At 49.3% G+C, this 23,651-nt stretch overlaps 1 protein-coding gene across 3 annotated transcripts in view; it reads right to left on the reverse strand.

Moving 5' to 3' along the window:
• ASXL2 (additional sex combs like 2, transcriptional regulator) overlaps positions 1–14,664 on the reverse strand; it is an 88,549-nt gene extending 73,885 nt beyond the window's left edge. For 2 of the 3 annotated variants that reach the window (XM_021391883.1, XM_021391882.1), the window contains exon 1: positions 14,423–14,664. In XM_021391883.1, coding sequence (XP_021247558.1) covers positions 14,423–14,647 — 225 coding nt within the window. In that variant the 5' untranslated portion in view covers positions 14,648–14,664. Of the gene's footprint in view, positions 1–4,155; positions 4,300–14,422 lie in introns of all 3 variants that reach the window. The other variant, XM_021391884.1, reaches the window with a different exon arrangement.

Genomic DNA, 23,651 nt, shown 5'->3' on the forward strand with positions numbered 1-23,651 from the left:
TTCCTACAGCATTTTACTAGGAAAAGTAAAATTACTGCTCCTCCAGAGCTTAGCATTGCAGTGAACCCTGTACATCACGGAACGTGGAATTAACTCTGCACATCCCTATTCCTCCTCTTCACAGTGCCACCTGCTTCCAGCTCCAGCTGCTCAGCTGGAACAGAGCTCTTGGTGCAGCCTTCCATTCAGGAAAGCTGAACCATCAGAGCCACAAACTGCTCCTGACATTTCAGCACGCTGCCTAGCAGTCCTAATACCAAGCTGTGGGAATCAGGGACCTCCTTCCAGCAGGACAATGCAATACTGCACTTAACTAGACGTCCTTGAGTATCAGCTGTTAGTGGATGCTTCTCAAACCAAACAGGTTGGAGGTCAAGCTTCTGGTACCAAGTGCCCACCCATCCTTCTTCAAAGCCACCAGACTGGAGATTACATGGGGAAGATAGCTCCTTCCTTTTAGTTTCAACTCCAGGGCTTCGGGAAACTCAGCAATGTCCAACAAACCCAATGTTTAGTGCTGACTGCTGGGCAGAGAAGGCTGAAGAGCACTACAGGGAAGCTCCTCCACTCATCACAGGAAGAGAATCTGCACACATACGCTCACAGGTACCAAAGTTCAAGGCTGGGTGAAAGCTCCAGCGCACCAAATTAGCATTCACCTCACTAGAGTGCATTACACCACGAGCAGGCAGAGTCCTTAAAAGGCTGCAATGAATCATTCATGAATGAGGGAGCTAAAACCCTCGTTAAGGGAGTTAAGAACAGGCCTCCCCTCCCCCAGGAACTGCCCAGCACAAGCCGCTGACTGGGCCATACCATCAAGTTCTCTTCTCTAGTTTATTCTTTGCCGGGAGATTTAGCCATAACTCTCAGTTTAAGCAGGCCCTAAATGATTAGAGGAAGCTCTACTCGAATAACTACGACAGCACGCCCTGTCAGCATTCAAAGGTAAGGTAAAAGCTTCACAGCAACTTGTCAAGCAATGGCTTGACTTCTTTTTTTCCCCTTCAACAGTGAATGATCCATCATTCTCCAAGATCAGTTAAGAAGGAACAGCTTAATCCATTAATATTTTCAGCAACTTTTCATAAAAATGCACTTTTGAGTTTTGCTACTGATGATCTTTTAGATAAAAGAACCAGAATTACCCAACCTCATGGCATGAATCTAACTGTCTCTGAGAACTGCACAATGTCCAGAGATGAAAGGGACAACCAAGGACAGCAGAAAATCCCAAACTGGAAGGGACCCCCACATGGTCACTGAGAGAATCCCTGGCTCCACACCCAAAATCCAAACCCAATGGCTGAGAGCAGTGTCCCAGCACTCCCTGAGCTCCTGCGTTGGGGCCATGCCCGCTGCCCTGGGGAGCTGCTCCGTGCCCACCGCCCTCTGGGGCAGAACTTTTTCCTCACATCCCCTGCCCTTGAGACCTTTCCCCATATTTGTAGCCCTACAATATGCAAAACATGGCTTGAGGAATCTGCTGGGATTTAGATGTTTGCTAAATGCTGAAAGCAACACACAGTTGCCTGTGGGGGAACTGGCTCCAGCCACTCATGGGTCAGGCCCTCCTCAACCCAGGAGCTGGTCCCTACATGGAAGCTTCTGGTGGCTTCTCCTAGGAATCTGCCCAGCCACTTTTTGAACTCAAGCTTTTTTCCCGTGATAAAGAGTTTCCAATCTCAACTGTAGGCTGAAGAAGTCAGTGTCTCCCTTGGTTTGTTCTGACCCCACCTTCTAGTTTCATCTTATGCTCCTCAGCTCGCTATACTGTGGATAACACACAGACCAAAAGGAGATGTGCTTCTTCCTGGTACTTCCAGAAAGAGTTTTAGAAGCGTTGAAGGATCCCTGCAGTAAAACCTAACCAGATGTTGGACCCTTGGACTAGAACCCAACCCCACCTCTAACCAGCAGCCCTCGCCTCCTTTCCTTATGACTCCAGGCACAGGAGCAACAGCAGCAACATCCTTTTACAGTCCTGCAGTGGGAAAACACTGCAATGCAAGGCAGACTTCACAGCTAAATGGGCATGTGGATCCTTCCCAGGTGGGCAGGGGCAGAGGAAGCACACAGAGACAGAGGTACTTGACCTACATTGCAGCATCTCTCCTGCTCATCCAATTAGCCAAGTGCTATTCACGGCTTCAACCAGAAACGAGGTCAAGAAGGAATGGGCAATTCCATGCCATTAGAAACCAAGTGCCATTAAATACACCAGCACATGTGGCCATTTCCCGCAGCGTTTAAGACAGTAGCGTATCAGAATTGTATTTGTGCATGTTTCATTTTAAGGATGCTGTGCAGTGGAAACCAAAGCACTGCTCCAAATAAACCATTTCTGGATCTGTGACCAACTTGTCCATCAGCAGGACAGCTGCACTTCTCGTCAGTGCCCACGCTGCAGGCTGCCAGAGCTCCCACCTGGATGCAGCTCCAAGTGAGCAAACAGCACTGGCAGCATTCTATCAGCCTCAAACACTGGGAGAAGCCTGAGTCTGGGACAGATTGCTGAGGGCAAAGCCAAAAGCAATCACCTCTACAAAAACAACTTAAGAACCTTCAGATCTGGTGCTTCCATACCTTAATTTAGAAAGCAGCAAACAAGCAAGGGGGTTAGAAGGGACAGAAGTCCACCAATGGGGACTAGAGACTAACAGAGCAACACTAAAAAAATTCACTGCATAGTATCTCAAGGCTTGAGAAGGCTGAAGAATTACACAGCAGACATCTAGCAGTGAGAGGAGAAGGTCACAATTATTAGCAAGAGAATTATTATGCAAGAGACTTGCTGAACTGCACCTGGCTGTGCATTCTGGCTCTTCCACGCAGCACAGAAATTCAGAATTTGGATGAAAAACAGTATGAAGTTGTCAATTTTACACATATGTACACTTTGAAATATAAATGATCTTAGGCTCTCAGTATGTGTGGAAACAAAATATTTGAGCTTAAGCTCAAAGCGCATTGCAAAAGGAGGACCCTGAGCAGGCAGCAAGGCTTTCCCAGTGCAGATCAATGGTGCCCAATATAACCCAAATCACACAGCAAACAGCAGACAGGGCAGAGGGCCAGGAACTGCGTGCAGCAGCCTAGGAAGGAAGCCCCAAAACCAAACAGACTTCAGAGGTCTGTGCTGCACGGGGACAAAGAGCTGAACACAGCCATCTGCAGTGGGCACCCAGCCTGCCAGGAGAGCTCCCAGTGCTGGTGCATGGACATGCTACAACCAATGTGACCGGCTACCAAACTTAGACAAGTTATTTTACTTTGCTTACTGCCAAGAAACTGTGTCTCAAGTGACCGAATGCGCTATTAACACACAGAGCTGCTGTGCTGCTGCTGCTGACCCACTGTCCTGCACTGCACGGCAGCTCCCCTCCTCTGCCAGTGCATGTGTTCATGCAGGCTAAGTGGTAAACAAGATCGCGGGCCTAATCCGAGCTAAAAATACCTTTTTAAAGACCAAATCAGTTTTATCATTCCGTTTGCCAAGCGGCTTCAAACAAGGGGCTCTGTTGGAAAAAATAAAGGCAGGGCAAAGGCACAGACTGGCCCACAGCAGCAGCAGAAGCTCAAGCAGTTGGTGATGCAGCGTTTGCCTTGCCCAGCAAATGTCACAGGAGCCGCAGGAAGCAGGGTCCTTCTCTGACAATAGGGCACGGAAGGAAAGCACAGCATTCACAGCAGCATGTTACAGCCAGAATATAAACAAGCTGCACAGTGCAGTGTCACGGATTTGTCAGCCATGACCTGCAACACCATCCTTCCCTTGAGGCTTGCTGTTGGTTACAGAACCTCAACGCCTGCTCCCAAGCTGCTCCTCATGCAGAGCCACCCTACCAGCCAAAGCAGCTCTTCTCACCCTGCTGTTTGGTCCTGGTGCTTGTGCTGAGAGCAGAGCCAACAGCACAGAATCCTCTGAGCTGGAAGGGACCATTAAAAGCCACCTGGTCCCACTCCCCTGGAGCGAGAAGGGACGCCCACAGCTCCATCAGGTGCTCAGAGCCCCACCCAGCCTGACTTGGAATGCCTCCAGTAAAACAGTTACCATCTTTATGCTCTTTTATCTGGGTTCTCTTCCCTGTTTTATCTTTCACACCAGGCAGAAAGCCGAAGCAGAGGTACCTCAGGAAACCCATTGCCACTGACCTGAAGTGAGAACTAACACCAAGAGCCTCTCCTTGAGTTTGAAGAGCTGATGACGAGGCTGTTTGCCTGGCTGTAATGAACAGAAATATCTCAGAACAAACTCCTACAGCTCCTCAGTCTCTCTCGAATACAGCTGGGCAGACCCTGAAATGCAAGAATCTCGTTACCATAAGAGAGTAGCTGGGTGTTGGCAGGAGGCTCACGCTGCCTGCCAGCAAACCTCAATAGCTGTTCCGAAGTCGCTGCTCAGGCACGCCTGTCTTCCCCAAACCACTGTGTGCCTTCCATCTGGCTGGGGCAGCCAGCAGGGAGAGCAGGAAGGCTGCTGAGCTCTGCTGGTTTAAGTGGGTTCGTTTGGTTTGAAACACTGCAAGCAAGGCTTTGCACCTCTCCCTGTCCATTTTGCCTCTAGTACAGAAAGCAGGAAGAGTTTTCACCGAATCCCGCGCGCTGAAGTTGGCGAGCTCGCTTTGGAGCAGGCCGGAGGTTTGATGACAGCCAAAAAGACAGCTGGAAAAAAAGTGACAGAAATGACAGAACTGCAGAGGAAGCGAATACAAGATGGCACCAATATCTCAAGATTTCTCTGTCAAATTACAGAAACCCCTCAAGGGGACAGAAAGCAGAAAGTGCACAAGGCATGGGTGAGCTCCCTCCACTGCAGACACAGCAGGAGACAGCAAAGCTTCTGCAGCTTTTGAGATATCCATGAGATAAAAATACAGGCCTGACAGCCAGTGCTGGGGCATGTGGCCTCCACATCCAAACGGCCATGGAATATACAGGTAAGTAACTTGAAGCAGGGAACTTCTCTCGCAGGATATTATTTTTCCACATTCCTTCCCCTGCAGCAAAGAGGAAACCTGAACGCTCATTCTTTCCTTTTAAGACTGGAAAACATTTAGCAGCACGCAGCTCTAGAGCAGACGTTAGGTCAAAGAGACAGGAAGCCCCAGCAGCCTGAAACATCAAAATAAAGGCGTCTGAGGTATGTTTGCTGCTTGGTTAAGGGAAGTGTGATATTTGCAGGGAGCCATGTAAATAAAGGTTGTTTACTTTTATTAACGGAGCTAGGAGCTCAACTACAACTCCAAACCCTTGTCACCAAAATAGCAAACTGCTGCAGAATTGCCATTCCCCCAGCAGAGCTGAGAGCCTCCTGCAGAAGCAAGGCTCCGCTAACACGCTCAGCGCAAGGACAAGTGCAGAAGAGATTTTATAAACAAGTGGCACTCAAGGATTGAAGAGAGATGGGTGAGCCGGGGTCGCACGTGTGCCTTGCAGCATGGTTTTCAGGTTGTTAAGTAGCTGCTTGAAGCAAGCAAGGTCCAAATGCGAAGATGCAGGTGTTAAATTCACGTGGTTTTCAGAAGCACGTTTGTTCATTTAGGGAAGGAGAACCTATCCAAGTACAGGCATCAGCAAAGCCTTCCTGATTAAGGACAAACTCATTATTGCCATTCCAGCTACACCTCTGAAACGTGATGGTTCTCTTAGCCTGCCTAGTGTTCAGCTTTTAAGGACTGGGATTTGCAGGTTAGCTGCAAACAATGAGGGAGGCAAGCAGGGCACTTAGGGGTCCCTTCAAACCCAAATCATTCGCAGGATCCTCAAGAACCTACATGGAAGAGAAGCAGATTTGAAGTGCAAACTTCATGCATACACTTGAAAACAGATATGCAAGCTCAGCAAGACTTAAATCTCAGCCAAAACCTATAAACTATGCTATTCCAGTGAGCAAACAACCTGCAGCAAGTGCCATGCTTTCCTGCACACCAACTGTGGGAAGATGGCTGAAGTGAGGTTATGACCATACTGGAAAATGAACACTGACTTTGTGACAGCAAGGATGGGATTTATGCTTCGGTGGAGGATTTGAGAGAGCTCAGCCAAGCCTGGCTGATACGGAGAAGGATCTGCCTGGGAGAAGGCAAAGATTGCCAGAAACAAAATGGCACAAACCACAAGAGAAGGCACTGCTGAACGTCTGCCACCAGAAAAGCGACGTCCACATCGTAACGACAGGCTGCACTTCACTTTCGGCATTTCCAAAGGCCTGCTGCAATTTCATAAGAGAGTCTGGAGAAAAGCAGAACTCACCACTCAACTTGCTCAAGTCTTTTTTTACATCGCAAAAGCCACAGCTGCCAGGAACACGAGCCTACTGCAGCCCTTCAGCCGACACAAATCCCTTGAAGCGCTCGGTTTGTGCGCTGCATGCCAGAAAGCACAAGGGAAAAAAGGAGTAAGAGGGTTTTCTGGATCTCAGGGGGATGACATATTGGGACAGAGTCGAGAGGGAGCTCAAAAAGAGCTTCTGAACAGCAAAACTATGAGCTGTAAGAGGGAATGTTTATTGCTGTGGCTTGTAAGAGGTTTGAGAGCTAGCTCAAGTTTCCCCACATAGAAGGGGAGGGAAAAGAGAATTTGTCCTAGCAGAAATTGGGTTGCATAACTTGTCAGAAAAAGAACAGGGAAATTTTTAAAGGAGTGATCTTATCAAATCAGTTTCTATTCAGAATTCAGCAAAACACCAGTAAGCACACTCAGACTCCAGCACAGTCAGCACAGTTACTGGAAATGGAGACGGTGCCTAGTGTGCATAAACCCATGGCAAGGAGCTGGAGGAGAACGCGTGGCTACCAGCAATGGCACTGAATTATTTCGTGCTCTTGAAAATGAAGTTTTAATCCGCAAGTTCAGTTCCTACCCCCACAGGAGATGCATCATGGAAGTACATCTGTAGGACTCCTTGGCTGGAAGTCAACTGTTGTCACAGCAGTTTCAGTATTAACAAAATCTGAAATCCTCAGGTTTTAAACCCAACAAAAGCCAGGGAAGTGTGTCACCTAGCTGGCTGAATAATCTCATGCACGTTTTCTGATGCTGCAGAGTCTATAGGTACATGCCTAGTTTTAATCAGGCAAACACAAAATTCACACTGATTTGAGAAGGATCAGGATCTTTATCATGCACACTCACAGTCCCACCATGCACTTCTTCTGAAGAGCCAAACACTCCATTTCAGTATCAATAAAATACCTAGCTCCTGAACAACTGACTTGAGGGGCTGTCACCATATAAAGCCACGATAAGCATTTGAATACATTATGTCTACCACGTGCAACACAAATAGAATCACAGAATCATTCAGGTTGGAAAAGACCTCTGAGATCATCAAGGCCAACTGCTGACCCACCCCACCGTGCCCACTGACCACGTCTCTCAGTGCCACATCTCCACAGTCCTCAAACACCTCCATGGACGGTGACCCAGCCACCTCCCTGGGCAGCCTGTGCCAATTCTTGACCACTCTTCTGGAGGAAAAAAAGGCTTCTTAATACCCGACCTGAACCTCCCCCTGGTGCAACTTGAGGCCATGACCTCTTGTTCTATCACTGCTACTTGGGAGCAGAGGCTGACCCCTACCTCGCTACAGCCTCCTTTCAGGTAGTTGTAGAGAGCAATAATGTCTCCCCTGAGCCTCCTTCTGTCCAGGAAAGGTTGGAAGGGACCTTAGAGCCCACCCAGGCCACCCCCTGGGGACACGGGTTAGTTGGCACAGCGCTGACAGGGTGACATACTAGAATATCTTAGAGGTCTTTTCCAACCTTACTGATTTTATGAACACTTGCATCACTCTACGTGCATCCAGACCACACAGGGTCTTGCTCAACCCTTTGTCTTCTGCACTGGAACAGTGCATTGCAGCATCATTGCATGCTGCATCATTGCAGGGCTCCCTTATCCTTCTCCTCCCCCCCCAAAAAAAAAGGAATTCAACTAATTCCTACTGCCACAGCTACTGAGCGATAAGCTTACACGGTTGTCTCCTAAATTTTCTTCACTACTCAGCTCCACCCACCCCAGCCACACTTCACTACCGTCCAGAGCAATTAATGCTATCGGCAGACCATAAGCAACAGGCGTAATTCCTTATCTCGTTTCTCACATTTTATTTGAAAGGCTATCAATTACAGCAAGGAGGATATTTCCAGTACTTCTCAAGAAGCTGCCTCATCTGGGAGCTGAATTCGGACCTGACCTTTGAGAAGATCCCGCAGCAGGGGTATCACAGAAACAGGGAAATTAGACCAAGCGCCTGAGCTCTGTATCTTTATTCCTCCCAACAGCCCAAGCTAACCGCATATGCAAAGAACCCAGCAGCCACACAAACAACAAAACGGATCAAGCTTCCACTTCTTTTTATGCAACTGTTATGTTTTAATATGCATTGCAGTCAATAGATGCACAACCAGACTCCCCATGGACAAAACCAGATGAGCACATGTCACTCTGCTAGCAAAATCTGTAGCAAGTCCAGTGCTCAGCTCTGCAGTGTACATGCAGTATGCTGAAGTAAAAGGAAAGAGACCAAGCAAACATGTCTCTGAGCTCCACATTGGAATTAGTATCTTGACTGCATCTGTTGCTTTAAGTAAGAACAGAACTTTGTCAGTTTTCCCCTGGACCAGCTTGATGGTGTTTTTAGAGCCTTACCCTAACTTGATTTTGTACAGAAGTGCTGAGGGCTCGTGCTAGCTCACACCAGAGGGTGCCAGGAGCACAAGGGCACGTGGCTTCAGTAGGGGATTCCCCATGGCACAGGTGCAGCTACCTCTGCCTGGGGGGTACAAGACGGTTTGGGACAGACAGACAGCACCAACCTCAAGGCTGGTGCCAGCTGCACCGCTGACATCAAACCACATCCAGCACTGTGCTGTCATCTCCATCCATTGGCTGCAAAGCCAAACAAACCGACTGACCTCAGGCCAGGGCAAGCATGAGGTCACATCTGAAGCAGCAGCAGGCAGGGCCCTGTGCTCAGGGGTCTGAAGCCTTCATGGGGACGACATTCCCAGCAGGATCACACTCCACAGCTTGGGAATTAGTTTGTAGAATGGCAGGCAAGTAACGGGATGGCTGAGTGGGAGAAGGCTATGTTCTGCAACATACTTGCTTTCTAAAGGAATAAAGGGGTTCTCTTCCACCTCATCCTTTCCCAGCTCTCCTGCCATATGAATATGAACTTGAAGCCTCCATGTGGGAAAAGTTGGCTTCTTAAGAGAAGCTGAAAGTGTTGCCAGCTGGAGGCATCCAACAGAGCACAACCTACACTGGGTTAAATCAGTTTGTATTTGCAGAGCAGTGGCTGACCTTACAGGAAGTGCCTTTAAAAAAAAAAAAAAAACAACTGCCAAAACGGGAGGAAAACACATCTAAGTGCTATGGTCAACAAGAGATGCAAAGAAAGCTGCAGTTCTGCACTAACACCTGCTATTTCAGCTCAGTCTCGTGCAGCTCCACAAGTTTTGCAGCCCTGCAGCTCCTCATGAAGGGCTGCTGCGCTCTGAACCCTCCTCTTGTTTTCCCCTGATTGATTTCTGCACTTCACCAGAGGACCCATCACTCAGCCTCAGGCACCATGAGCATCTTCGACCCAAGTACTACTTCTCTCTGAAAAACAATCTGCGAGCACAGTTCAGCTCTGCTGACCTATAAATTGAAAAGCTGCAGCCGAGCATCTGAAATAAGCGGTAGAAAAAAAAAATAACAGCATTGTCTGCCAGGCTGTCAGTCCCTTCCCGTCAGCCTCAAATTAATGTTTTACAGAATCCTCTGAACTTCTGCATATTTTTTGCAGCAGTCTTTGAACCTTTGCCGGTTTTCAGTTTGTGAATAGGAGTGAGCAAATGGACCCAAGCACTTGTGGACAAGGGGCAGCCCCGGCAGCTCGGATCCATCTCTTCTGAACAGCAAGCAGCAAAGGATGGCACCCAGACTCCTCACCTAAAGGAAAACTGCACCTTAATGAGGAGGGCAGTCTTAATGAAGTCCACTTGAGAAAGCGTGCCATTTATTTCCCTAAGAATTAAGCTTTCTGACCTTACTATATCCCCTCGTGGGAGGGCAGCATCAGGCTGTGTGCTCTGCTACCCATCTCTGCGACGGCACGCTGTCTCATTGCGTTCCTTAAGTTGGTATCAGTAATCCAAGCAGACCCTGAGGCAGGAGAAGCTGGGTTCCCATCGTAGAGCTGACAGCATTGCACAGGATTCCTACTCTGATGCCTTTGCCTTCAGCACGGTTACGCTTTGGGGAAGACACTGGATTTCCAACCTCCAAAGCCAACAGGAGTCAGTGTGACTCAATAGGAAAAGCAAGAAAACACACGGTTGTAGCAGCTGGAGCTCATGAAATATGGCATTTTGTGCTCACGATGGCCTGGCCAAAGGGCATTTAGAAGAGACAAAGAGACAGCCTGGAGCACCAGCACTCAGCCCCTGTTCACAGCACCCAACCCACGCAGCAGAAAACGCTTTTGTCAGGTCACACAAGGGGTGGACTCCCCATCAAAAAAAAACAAACACCAAATTTCTTTGAGCTTGGCACGCGTCAGCGTACACTTCCCTGCACGCAAACAAAGCACAAAGGCAACCTGCTCGTGGCTTCCATCCAGCACCAGGATTCCTCGCCTGGATTTCAGCTGGGCACTGACAGCACACAGCAACCTAGGGGCTGTTGGTGCAGTGCAGAAGAAAGCTATGCAGAGCATTCTGCTGCCCGTGGATCTTCGCCGGCTTATAAAGCTGTGTCCCAGGAATGGTGCTAAACATAAGCAAGGGGAATAGCAACCTGGACACCTCCACTGTAGTGCACGACTTCCTTACTGCGTTACCCAAGTCCTGCTGCCACACGTAGTGTCATACTTGCACTCATGAACATATCAGTGTGTCTGCAGTGCTGCTGCCTTGCCACAGGGCTGTAGGAGAGTATATTCCAGGTTAGAACCTTATTTGCTGCAGTTCCCTTCAGCTTGGGGTACCATGCAGCACTGGCAGCCTACTTTAATGACGCTTTATACCTTAATAACAGGGACTTTATACGTTAAAACAGCCACTGTCCCAAGTTAACAGTCATCTGCAGCTGCAAGGTTACTGAATGAGCCAGGAAATAAGAAAGAAGTTGTTTATCAACAGTGACTTCCTCTCTGAGCACTGCCCTCATGGGGCACCCTTCCCTTCCCTCCCCTCACTGTACTGCTGCTCCCGTGAATAGCCCAAAACACATAAAAATCAGCACAGTTTAAGTCCCGCTGAATTAATTACACCCACTGCCCACCCTGTGTCTTCCAAGCAAGCAGAAAGGCCACCCTTCTGTGGCTTATCACCTTATTTCAAGCTAACCCTGAAATACTGCAACAGATGCAGCTAGGTCAGCACCCTCTCCACATCCCCAGCCCCTGCCCTGGCAGCCACCTGATTCCAAGCAGCTCATTAGGAGGACTAAGCTGGCACAGGGCCACATCAACACCATAAGAACAGCAGCTTCCTGCTGTTCAGCTCCCTGAACTTCCAGCACTGGCGGTGATGCAAGAGCTGGAGCGAGGAGGCAGAGCTGGGACAGACACCACAAACACCAGGATCCGTGACATCATGCTGCTATCAAACCCTGCAGCCTTAGGACTCTGCCCCACCAGCTGTGACCATCAGGGCCCCTGCCAACCCCACCTGGAGCCAGCTCAGAGAGTTCAAGCTGCCAAAAACTCAGCTACAGAAGGCTTCCCAAGTTTTATGATACCTTTCAGGAGCAGAACAGGGTACGTGAGAGCCGCAGCATTTTTCAGAACAGTTGCAGAACATCCCCTATAAGCTTCAGCCACAGGCAGCTCAAAACCCAATGTGACTACACAAGCTAGGACAAGAATCAAAAGGCGTTATTTCAAGCTCGAAACGCAGGGCAACTTTTTGAAGACTGGAATTGGAGTTTGACCAGAATATTTTAACATTCCCGCTGAATACACAACTAGAAATATTTGCCAGGAGGGAGGTTTTGGCAAGCACTTGCTCATTTGGGCTCCCTTTGCCACGAGGCTGGATACATGACCCAGGATAACACATAACCTTCGGTGCTGAGAGTTCTCTGAGCAGCTTTTCTATATGCACGTTCAGCTTTTAAGTGGGTTTTGGAAGAGATCATTGGATAGAATATCAACAGCAATGCACATAGGCTGGAAAAGATCTGCTCACACAGCCTGGGCTGGAAATTCTGCCATCCTTATTTGGAAAAAAAACAGAAACACGTAAATTTGTGTGTATATACACACACAAAACATATGCACAGAAACCAACACCTGTGGGACATATCCTGCATTCTTAAAATAGTTATCTGCATCATATCTCCTGACCGAAGAGCAACTATTCTGATGCCTTTCAAACTGTAAATACAAGCTCCAAATAAATTACTATTTATGAAGAGTTTGTGCTTGCAAGTCTCAACCACAGAGGCCTATTTACATTTGCTTTCCAGCCAGACTTTTCAAGTCTTGTTTTAACAGATACCTGTCAGGATGCTTGTGATTTAACCCAACTCCTCGCTCTCTCCATTAGGTTGGATCTAAGCTGCACACACAGATAGCTCCCGAGCATACACCATGCTGTTATCACGCAGCACTCCTGTCCAGCTCCCACAGATCCCACTTAGTTAGTTTCCCCACTGCTCAAGACCCCTTTTCCTGCACCCAACTCAGCAGGCTCAGAGAAAATATACCGAAGCCATCCCCAAACCAGACTGAAACAAAGAGCATCACAGCAGGAAATCAGCAGGCAGAAACCCCAGAACCACAAGGGTCAGAAGGGACCTCTGAAGATCCTCCAGTCCCATCCCTTTAAGCAGGTTTTCTACAGCAGACTGCACAGGGAACTGTCCAGGTGGGTTTGAATATCACCAGAGGAGATTCCACCACCTCTCTGGGCAGCCTGTTCATGGCTGTCACCCTCAAATTCTCCTTCTGGGGTCAGCAGCTTGCTTCTACAACACAAGTCAACCCACTTGTCCCTTCCACACATGTGAAAAGCATTCATACACCATAAACGCTGAGAAAAACCATCACGCATTACTTGTTTAGAAATAATTCCAGCCTCACAGAACTCCCTGAATAGGAATCAAAATCATTCAGGTTGGAAAAGACCTCTGAGGTCATCAAGTCCAACTGTCAGCCTATTCTCACCGTGCCCTCTGACCATGTCCCTCAATGCCTCATCTCCAGGGTTCTTGAATACTTCCAGGGACAGTGACTCCACCATCTTCCTGGGCAGCCTGTGCCACTGCATCACTGCTCTTTTGGAGAAATTCCTCTTAATATCCAACCTGACCCTTCCCTGGCACAACTCGATGCCATCACCTCTTCTCCTATCGCTGTTACCCAGGAGCAGAGACCAACCCCCAGCTTGCTACAACCTCCTTGTAGAGAGCAATAAGGTCTTCTCTGGCCTCCTCTTCTCCAGACTGAACAATCCCAGTTCCCTTAAGGCACTCCTCTTAAGACTTGTACTCCAGACCCTTTGCCAGTTTTCTTGCCCCTTTTTTTGGGGCACACTCCACAGAACCACTAAGGTTTGAAAAGACCTCCGTTGCCTTCGAGTTGAACCACCAACCCCACCACAACCACCACCCCCACCAAACCATGCCTCTAAGTGCCACAGGAAGAAGCAAGCTGACGAGCCTCCCACCTGGACTTGCAGCACTCAACCACAGCTGGCTGCAATCACCTCCTGTCCACCCCAAGTGACACCACCTCAGGCTGCAAAAGTTCAGCTGAACTTCAGCTAAGCCACAGCTTTGGTGAGCAAAGGACAAGAAATAACAGCATTAGCACCAGGGGAGGTCCTGGCTGGATATTAGGAACAATTTCTGCGCTGAAAAAGCAGTGATGCAGTGGCACAGGCTGCCCAGGGAGGTGGTGGGGTCACTGTCTCTGGGGGTGTTGCAGAGCTATGGGGATGTGGCACTGAGGGACGTGGTCAGTGGGCACGGTGGGGTGGGCTGGGTTGGACTTAGCGGTCTCAGGGGTCTTTTGCAACCTCGGTGACCCTATGACTCTAAAGGGACTGAGAAAATATTAACGTTCACGGCGATACACACGAATATACAATACGCACTCATAAACATATACGCATGCACACGCAAAGTTTATAGACGCGTGTGCACACGCACCTGTTTTCACCCAGAAAAGCCCCTTTCCAGCAGCACTCCATCACAGAAACAGCAACAAACGCGACGGGCTGCCCCCTCAGCCCCACGCCTATCCACCCCTTCGCGCCGCTCACACTTCATTACCACCCAGCAACCCCCAGCGGCCGCCCCAGCACCCGGACGGACACACGGACACAGAGCCGGACGGCCCCGGCCGGCCCCGCGTCCCCTTCCCGCCCCAGCCCCCCCTCAGGGCCCGGCCGCCGCCCTCCCGCCGCAAGGCCCCGCGTACCGTCCGGGCGGCCTCGGCCCAGGTCCTGCCCTTCTTCCTGCGCCCTTTTTCCCTCATGTCGTTGGCGGCGGGGGTGGGAGGCTGGGACTCTTTCGCTTTTTCTTTCCTTCCACTCGCCCGGCGCGGAGCGGCGGTAGCCTCAAGGGAGAGCGCTCCCAAACCCGGCAGCCCCCGCGCCCGCCGCCGCTGCCATATTGGGACCCGACTGTACAGCGCCGCGGTCATGTGACCCCGCCGCGTGACCCCTCCCTACTGCACGGGAGGGCGGGGCTCCGCGAGGGGCAGCCACGCCCCTTAGCTCTGCGCATGCGCGCTGCCCCGCCCCTCCGTGCCACCAACGGCCTGCGGCTCCCCTCCCCCCCCCCGCTGTCCCCGGGTGCCAAGGGTGGTCGTTCTCTCGTCCTCAGTTTCCCTCTCCCACTGCCACCGGCGGCTTCTGGCTCCCCGCCACCTGCACTGTCACCAACTGTCACCACCTCTCCACTGCTACCATCGTTCCCAGCTACACTGCTTGGCCACCAACCCATTTGTCATGGTGGCCACCACCACCCCATCCGCTCGCCATCTGTTCTGAGAGCCACCAGGCTCCCCTTCTTGTTGTCACTGCCATCCCCCAAGGCCTTCTGGTGCTGACCAACACTCCCCATCCTCCAGTGGCCACCGTAGCCGTCTTTTACCCGCGGCCAAGCCATGCGATCCTAGAGTCACAAAATCATGGAATCATTAAGGTTGGAAAAGACCTGCAAAGTCATCAAGTAGTATGGTTAGGTAGAGGTTGGACTTAGTGATCTTGAAGGTCTTTTCCAACCTGAGCAATTCTGTGATTCTATGAAGTCCACCCACCCGCCCATCGCAACAACTGACGGAAACGTTGCCTGTTCCCCTCCTATTCCCTGCACTCACAGTCCCGCTGACCAGAGTGGTACCCTATCCCACCTCTTCCCCTAGTGTGGCAACCCACCACCATCATCTCCCCAACACCATCATCTTGATAGGACAAGGGGAAATGGTTTTAAGCTCATGGAGGGAAGGTTTAGATTGGATGTCAGGGGGAAGTTCTTTACAGAAAGAGTGGTGAGGTGCTGGAACAGGCTGCCCAGAGAGGCTGTGGATGCTCCATCCCTGGAGGTGTTCAAGGCTAGGTTGGATGGGGCCCTGAGCAGCCTGGTCTAGAGTCATAGAATCATAGAATTAGCACGGTTGGGAAAGACCTACAATATCATCCAGTCCAACCATCCACCTATCACCAACATAACCCCACTAAACCATGTAGTATCAGATCTGGAGGTTGGTGGCCATGCCTGTGGCAGGGGGTTGGAACTTGATGATTCTTGGGGTCCCTCCCAAGCCATTCTATGATTCTGTAATCTTTCCACCACCATCACCTCTCCACCACCATTGTCACCACCATCACCTCTCTACCACCATCATAATCACCATAATCTCTTCAACATCATCATCTCTCCAACCACCATCATCTCTACCACCATCATCTCTCCACCACCCTCATAATCACCATAATCTCTCCAACACTATCATCTCTCCACCTTCATTGTCTCTACCACCACCATTGTCACCACCATCATCTCTACCACTGTTATCTCTGCAACACCATCTCTCCACCACTATCATCTCCCCATCATCACATCATCACCACCATCATCACTCCACCACAATCATCTCTCTACCACGTCTCTCCACCACCATCGTCTCCACCATCACCATCTCCACACAAAGCCATTCCTGCCAGGTGGCACTCCCATCTCACCAGACTTCTGAGTCCCTCCTATTTCACAGTAGCTTCTGGGGTTTTAAAGAAGAAAAAGCTTGAATTTGGGGTAAAATAAAAACAAGTCATTCACCAGTGAGCTAAGGAAATAGTTCTTTGTGCAGTAATGTTACCATGCAGCAATTGTTTCAGCATAAGGATGTGATCCATCATGTTGTTTCACTGAATATTTATACAAGCCTGGAGTTCTGAATCTTAAGTTACCATCAGGAGGTCATAGTATTTCAAAATGGGAAGTAAGACAACCTGGAGGACATCAGTCACTGGATTTTGACTGACAAATGGCAGAGCCACCTCCATGGTGCCTCAACTTTGAGAACTCCTTTAAACACAGGGCAGTCTGGCCTGATGTCTGTTACAAGTCACCCTAGCATCATAAAAGACCTTTTGAAAATAGAACAAGGGCTCAAACTGACATACATGTGAGATACAGCTGAGCAAGTTGAGTCTATACGTCACACAGGAACATGGGGACTTGGCCTGAGTTCTCCTCTCCTCATCTGGAGCCTGCTCAGGACTAAAATAAAGGTAAATATTTAGAAGGTAAAAAATGGCTTCTGCTAGAGCAGAGCAGAGTTTAATTTGCAGCTTTATAAGAACCCATCAATGCAGAGACCTTATGTCAGAAGATCACAGGCATGGCAGGATTGTACCATGGAACAGATTGCCTTCATCAGGAAGGATGGCAGAGGGCAGGGTGAGCTGGCTCCAGGTATACTGGGGCTGTTGCATCTCCATGGCTGCATTTCTGTTGCTGCAGTGCAGCTCCTCTGACATCACAGATATCTGGCTTTGAGTTCCATCGAGGAGGTTCAGGTTGGAAGCTGGGAAAATTTCTTCCCCAAAAGAGAGGTCAGGCATTGGGTTGGGCTGCTGGAGGTGATGGGGTCACCTCCATCCCTGGAGGTGTTCAAGAACCGTGGAGATGTGACTCTGAGGGACGTGGTCATTGGGCACGGTGGGGATGGGCTGGGGTTGGACTTGGTGATCTTACTGGTCTTTTCTAGCCTTAATGGTTCTGTGATTCTATGATTCTATGCCATTGGCCTTCTTGGCTACCCAGGCACACTGCTGGCTCACATTCAGCTGGCTGTCAATCAGCACTCCCAGATTATTCTCCCTGCAGCTTGCCAATCACTCTGCCCCTAGCCTGCAGCCATGCATGGGGTTGTTGTGGTCAAAGTGCAGGACCCAGCACTTGGTCTTGCTAAAGCTCATCCCATTGGCCTCAGCCCAGTGATCCAGCCTGTCCAGATCCCTCTGTAGGGCCTTGCTACCCCCAGACAGATCGACACTTCCCCCCAACCTCCTCATCTGCAATCTTACTGAGGGAGCTCTCAATGCCCTCGTCCAGGTCATCAATAAAGATATTACACAGGACAGGCCCCAGCACCGACCCCTGGGGAGCACCACTCGTGACCGGCTGCCAGCTGGGTGGAACTCCATTCACCACCACAGTGCTTCCTGAATGGCACTTTCTGAACCCAGAAATCTGTCTGTGTGGTGCAGGGGCTCTTCTGTCCTCCTGCAATAGGTTCAAAGCCATGGGATCAGGCAGGAACCGTGCTCATCTGGGTGCTTTCTGAGAGGATGCTGCTCTGCACACCAGCACCTCAAGAACCCAAGCTCTAGGCTGCTCGGTCCTTCTAAAACAGTTGCACAAGCCACAGAATTGAACTGTTGGTGTTTATTTCAAAAAATATTGCTCCATTTTCTTCTAATTCAGTCACTATCGAGCCACTACTGTGGCAGGAAGTGTCGCAGCTGAAGTGCACATTGCAGCTTGTTAGAGATGTTCCCCAGCAAGGAGCTGGGCTGGCCAGCTGCTCTCAGAGGTCACTGTCCTCAGAGCTAATTTTATCTCGGAGCTGTACGTGAGGAAGCAAAGCACAGTTCATTGTGAGTGCATCGCTTCGTTGCTGATGGAGAAAGGAAAGACTGACCTCACTGTACGTGAACGGAGCAGCATCCTGCTTTGGAAAAATGAGAAGCAAGGTTCTTATAATCATTTTGCTTTAAGCTTCAATAATTCACACGTATTAAGCAGGAATTAATATTAAAGTATTGGATTGATAGGACTGCTTAAATCCTATTTCTGAACTCGGGCTCAAAGCAGGCAGTGAGCTGATTTCAGGTTGATACTTCCAGCCAGGAAAATGAACATGCAAATGTCAGTCTGCTGCTAAGCCCAAACAAGGAGCAGATGGCTTCTTTAGGTGGGGGGTGGTTATGTGGCTACCGCACAGCTTTGCAATGAGTATTTTAAGTTGTGAAAGTGATACAAAAACCAGGAACCCAAATCTTTCTGCAAAGCAATGACTGCAGTCTTGAACAAACATGAGAAATGTGACATGGACACTTTACAAGAGTGGGGTGCTGTCCATCCCACCATGCCCACCGACCATGTCCCTCAGTGTCACAACTCCACGGTTCTTGAACACCTCCAGGGATGGTGACCCCACCACTTCTCTGGGCAGCCCATCCAAATGCCTGACCACTCTTTCAGAGAAGAAATTTTCCCAACATCCAACCTTCTTGACTCCTGTAACCAGTGGCAGGATGGCTGGGGTGCCCAGTCTGTGGTTCTACAGAGGATCCCTTGGGTTAGGCAAAGCATCATCCCTAGGGAATCCAAACATGCACAGTGCTGAACTAGCTCAGAACCCTCCATGGACTCCTCAATGGTTGAGTTTTCAGCAAGGCTTGTTGAGCCTGATACAACATTGGATGAACCATGTTGATCCTAACCATGTGCTGCTTCTGGATTTGGGCTGATGCTTGGTATATGATTTATATACTCTGGAAAGGAAACAATAGGGAATATGGTGCAGGGACAATTAGGCTAAGTATGTAGGGGGCAGTGGTGGGCAAACAAAACCCTTGGTCTTTCCAGTGGCCCAAGCCCCAGGCTTGTCCATAAACCAGATGGAGAGAGGCTCATCAGAGCTCTGAAATAGGGATGGGCACATTACAGACCATCTGTCATCCACAGGGCAAAAGACAGAGATGTGGTCCTTCATTATTACATTTGGTTTGCTCAGTGAGCCTCAGACTATTATCTTGGCCTGCGTGACAACTCCTCTGCTGTCTGCTAGTGTCCATGCTCAGTGCAATATGAGCTCATGGGTCACCTGGAAGTACCCCTTGAAGCCCCTTTACCACTCTTTTCCTAGCAGATACCCCTCCTTTCTTTGAGGTGAGACACTAGGGAGGCTCTGGTGTTCTCAATGCATTGTTCATTCCTGAAACTTGCACTGCTGGCAGAGTGATCAGGAAAAAGAAGCATAAAGCCAGCTTGAGAAGCCTTCCATTTTCCATTGTTCTTCTGCCTCAGCAGATGTTCAGCCAGGTGTTCTGTCTCCCTGATGGGTGCCTACAGTGGGTATCATACAAAGAAAAGGAGAGCATTCCTTTTGAAGGAACGACTTTGTTTAGCACTGATAAGAGTTTTTTAACTCAGCTTTGAAGTCTGAAGCTGTCTGAGGATCTCCTGGGCTCCTCCTTTTACCCTGCAGACATCTTAGCATTGTTCACAAACCTTCAGACACCTCTCCCTGGCTTCCTCTTGGCGTGTATCAGGAGCTCCCAAGGGCATCGTGCCATGGACAAATGATGCAATGACAAGTTGACTGTGCCGTCGGTACTACAGGTCATTAAGGAGCAGTTGGAGATTGACACTGATTTTAGGATGGTTGAAAATTGTTTAGAAATTCAAGCAGCAGAAAAAAAAAAGGAGTAAGAAGCAAGGAGTGGTAGAAAGAAACATGACGGTGATGGATTGACGGTCAGGCTTGGAGGACTTTTCCAACCTTAGTGATTCTGTGATTCTGTGATTGGCATGGTGGTGGTGGGCTGACAGTTGGACTTGATGATCTCAGACATCCTTTCCAACCTCAGTGATTCCATGATTGTATGAAACCATTCAGCACTGACCCCAGTTGCCTCACCAAACAGTACAATGTGTCATGGAAAGGCACAGTGCTGAGAGGAGCAGGGACTAAAGAGGTTGGATTGAATTTCAGCCTCAGGAAGGGGGAGACAAATTATTTCCCTAAGTGCTGGTTGAATTACCTGTCTTACAGCTTTATCAATCCCCACATCTGTAATGAAAAGTTTCTGCTAGTTGGCAAAAAATTAAACTAAGGGAAATTCCCAGATGAGAATGCTTTGCCCTTGGCAACCTCTTGACCTTGCCCCCTCCGTAGGGATTTATCTCCCCTTCGCTCTGTGGTTGGTACAATGTCTTGCCATTCTGGTTGTTTGCAGAGTCAAGGATTTTCACAAAAGTCATAGAATCCTACACATAATCATTCAGGTTGAAGAGACCTCTACAATCACCAAGTTCAACCCCAACCTATCCCACCATGCCCACTGACCATGTCCCTCAGTGCCACATCTCCACAGTTCTGGAACATCCCCAGGGATGGGGACTCCACCACCTCCCTGAGCATCCTGTGCCACTGCAGCACCGCTCTTTTGGACGAGAAATATTTTGTAATATTCAGTCTGAAGTCATGGAATTGGGAAAGGAAAAGGGGATTTCCCAGCAATGGGAAAGTGTGTGCATGGCTCAGCTCCATGTGGAGCATAAAAAGTGGGTAACCAACAAGAGTTTTGAGGAGACCAGAGGGCCTGAAATGGTTTCAACCTTTGTATTCCTTTGTAGGAACCATGGATGCTTAATGTTGTGGTGATGAGTGTGTTTTTGAGGCTGGTAATGGAGATCATGTCTGTATTGTCATGCAGTGGTACACTGTAACTCCTGCATGCTGCTGTCACTTGTGTTGGGATTTCAGTTCATTGCTGTATCACTCTGTTCAGTCAAAATCCCATGTAGCGTGAATTACTTTCTAATAAGTGAATCTGGTATTAAACATTAAGCCCTCCATGCATGGAATGTCTGTAAGAACCTGTTCAGAGAGTGATGGTCTCTGGCAGGCTGCAAGTGAAAAAGTCCTCTTGGAAGCCCTGGGTCATTGAGCTGTAATCATATTGGGCTTCACCTGAAATCTCCCCATTTCACTCTGTTCAGTATAATTTTCTAAATATCCATCCAATAACCACATATTCCTCTCAACAACCACTGCAATTACTACTTAGCACAAGTCCAGAACAAGGTAAGGGATGGAATGACTTCAGATGCGCTTCCACTATCCATGACAACGGAGTGTGAGTTCACTTCCAGTGGTGTCAAAGCTCAGAGCTGCTGGGTGACCTCACCTGTTGCCCAGGTTGCATCAGCACCCTAGAAGCCAGGGAGTGATGAGAGCAGGACTGGCGTTTTGCTCACGCATACAAGATTGCCACGCATGATAATGATGAACAATAAGACCTCTTTGTTCTATTTCCCTGAAAAGGATGCAAGCTCCCTTTCCGTTTCCTTGGGAAGTGATGCACGAAGCACCAGGTGCTCTCAGTCTGGATTCTGGGGCACGTTAGGAGGTTGGTCACCGCACAGTGGTGTCTCCTGCAGCCAAAGTTCTCCTGCACAGAAGGAGGAGGGGCCCTCCATGTGATTGCTTCTCCCTTTGCAGGGGAAGTCGCTGTGCTGCTTTTCTCTTCTGCTCCAAAGCTAGCTGAAGGATATGGCAGCGAGCACCGTGAGTCATCCCTATGGGCTCCCTCAGTCTGAAATCACCGCTGACTTTTGCTGAGGAGCTCTGAGATGGCTGAGCTCAGCCCATCACACCCGGTCAGGCTACATCTTGTGACAGCTCGCAGCGGGGTGCCGCATGCTCTCCAGAGCACAAAACATTCCAGTGGACGCATAACCATGGGGGCTGGGCTCGGTTCCTGATGAGCATCCACCCCTTTCAATTCATTCCATTCACTTAGGTTCCATCCCTGGGCAGGCTGGATGGGGCCCTGGGCAACTTGATCCGGTGGGGGGCAACCAGCTCACAGCAGGGGATTGGATCTCCATGATCTTTATGGCCCCTTCCAACCCAAGCCATTCTATGATTCTGTGATTCTGACAAACATTTCAGATCACTGGGGCTGAAGCACTCACGTGCCTCTCGCAATGCTTTCGGGGGTTGTATCTGCCTCCAGCCCACGGAGGAGTGCTCATCTATTTTCTCCATGCCTTCCAAGGTTTCCCCTCCTTACACAAAATATTCCCCAGTGACGTTTGAGCCCAGATGCTCTTGGAGCTGTCACACAAACCGTTGGCTGCCCAATGTCCCTATCATTTTGCAAGGAGAGGCTTTTTGGTGGTCATTCCTACCAGGGGATAATCCAAATCCGCAACTGACTCCTTTTCCGGAGCTATGCTTTGGGACAATATAACCAACAAAATTCAACCTAAGTTTTAAACCAAGATTTTGTCTCAATATCTCAATAGTCAATAGAATATTGACTATAGAATACTGACTACTGACCATGCCTTTTCCCCCTAAAGTCTGATGTTTTCCCCATAAGCTATGCAGGTGCTGTCTATTCTGTAGCATGGCCACCTCAAGCTCCATCTTCCTGTTAACCAGACCTAATACTGCCACAGGCTCTCCATGCATGCAGAACAGCCCAATACTTTGCCTCTGAAATCACCAGTGCTCTCTTCCAGTTGCTTGGTGGGTTCTGGGTGGTTCTGCTTGGTGAATTCAAATGGATGAAAGCACTCAGAGCACGCAAAGAGGAACATTTACGTCCTGCATTTTTCCTTTCATGCACCAGTGTTTCTTTGGAGGATGGGAGGTGAAGCACTTCCCATCTGTAGTGTGGAATGCCATGGGAGGTTGGTGGCTGGCAACACTCAGTGCTTGCTTAAGGGTATATCCCCAAAGTGGAAGAATACATGGACAGCAAATTCGGAGGCAGAACGGTTACAGTAATCAACATATCCTTCTGCTGGCATAGAAACTGGCAATGAGGGGATGTAGGAGAGGCACAGCAGTACAGGAAAAAGTCCACAGGGTGTCCTCAGAGCGTCAAGGAACAGGAAAAAATACGCAGAAACAAGAAAACTCGATACTTTCTGATATAAAGGTTTTGTGCTCAGCTTTTGTACGAGAAGTCCACACGTCCTTTTTAGAGCGGCTGTAGTCACCTCTGTGCTGGCATGCTTCAAAATCTCCTAAACAGTAGAAACATTTAGCCCTTGCAACCTCATGAAAAGTAAACCTCGGGGTACTTTACAAAGAGGCTAACAGGTGTTCACACTGTTTCGGAGATGGGAAAGCTGGGACAAGGAGTAGCTCACTCACAGTGACTCAGGAGCAGCTCAGGAGCTTTCCCGGGGGCCCCAAAGGTCTTCATGCCCTCACTGTATGTGCTCCTGGGAGGAGAACCTCTGACCATCATGAGTGGTAGGGGAGGACAGCAGGGATTAGCTGTGGTTCCGTAATCAATTATCCCTGTCCCACAGCTGATTCTGGGCCCAGGATGCTAAAATCATCTTGCAACAGCCTGAAAGCAGCAGCGGATGCTCCCCGGGGAGCTGTA

The sequence above is a fragment of the Numida meleagris genome, chromosome 3, assembly GCF_002078875.1.
Source record: "Numida meleagris isolate 19003 breed g44 Domestic line chromosome 3, NumMel1.0, whole genome shotgun sequence".
Taxonomy (NCBI): Eukaryota; Metazoa; Chordata; class Aves; order Galliformes; family Numididae; genus Numida; species Numida meleagris.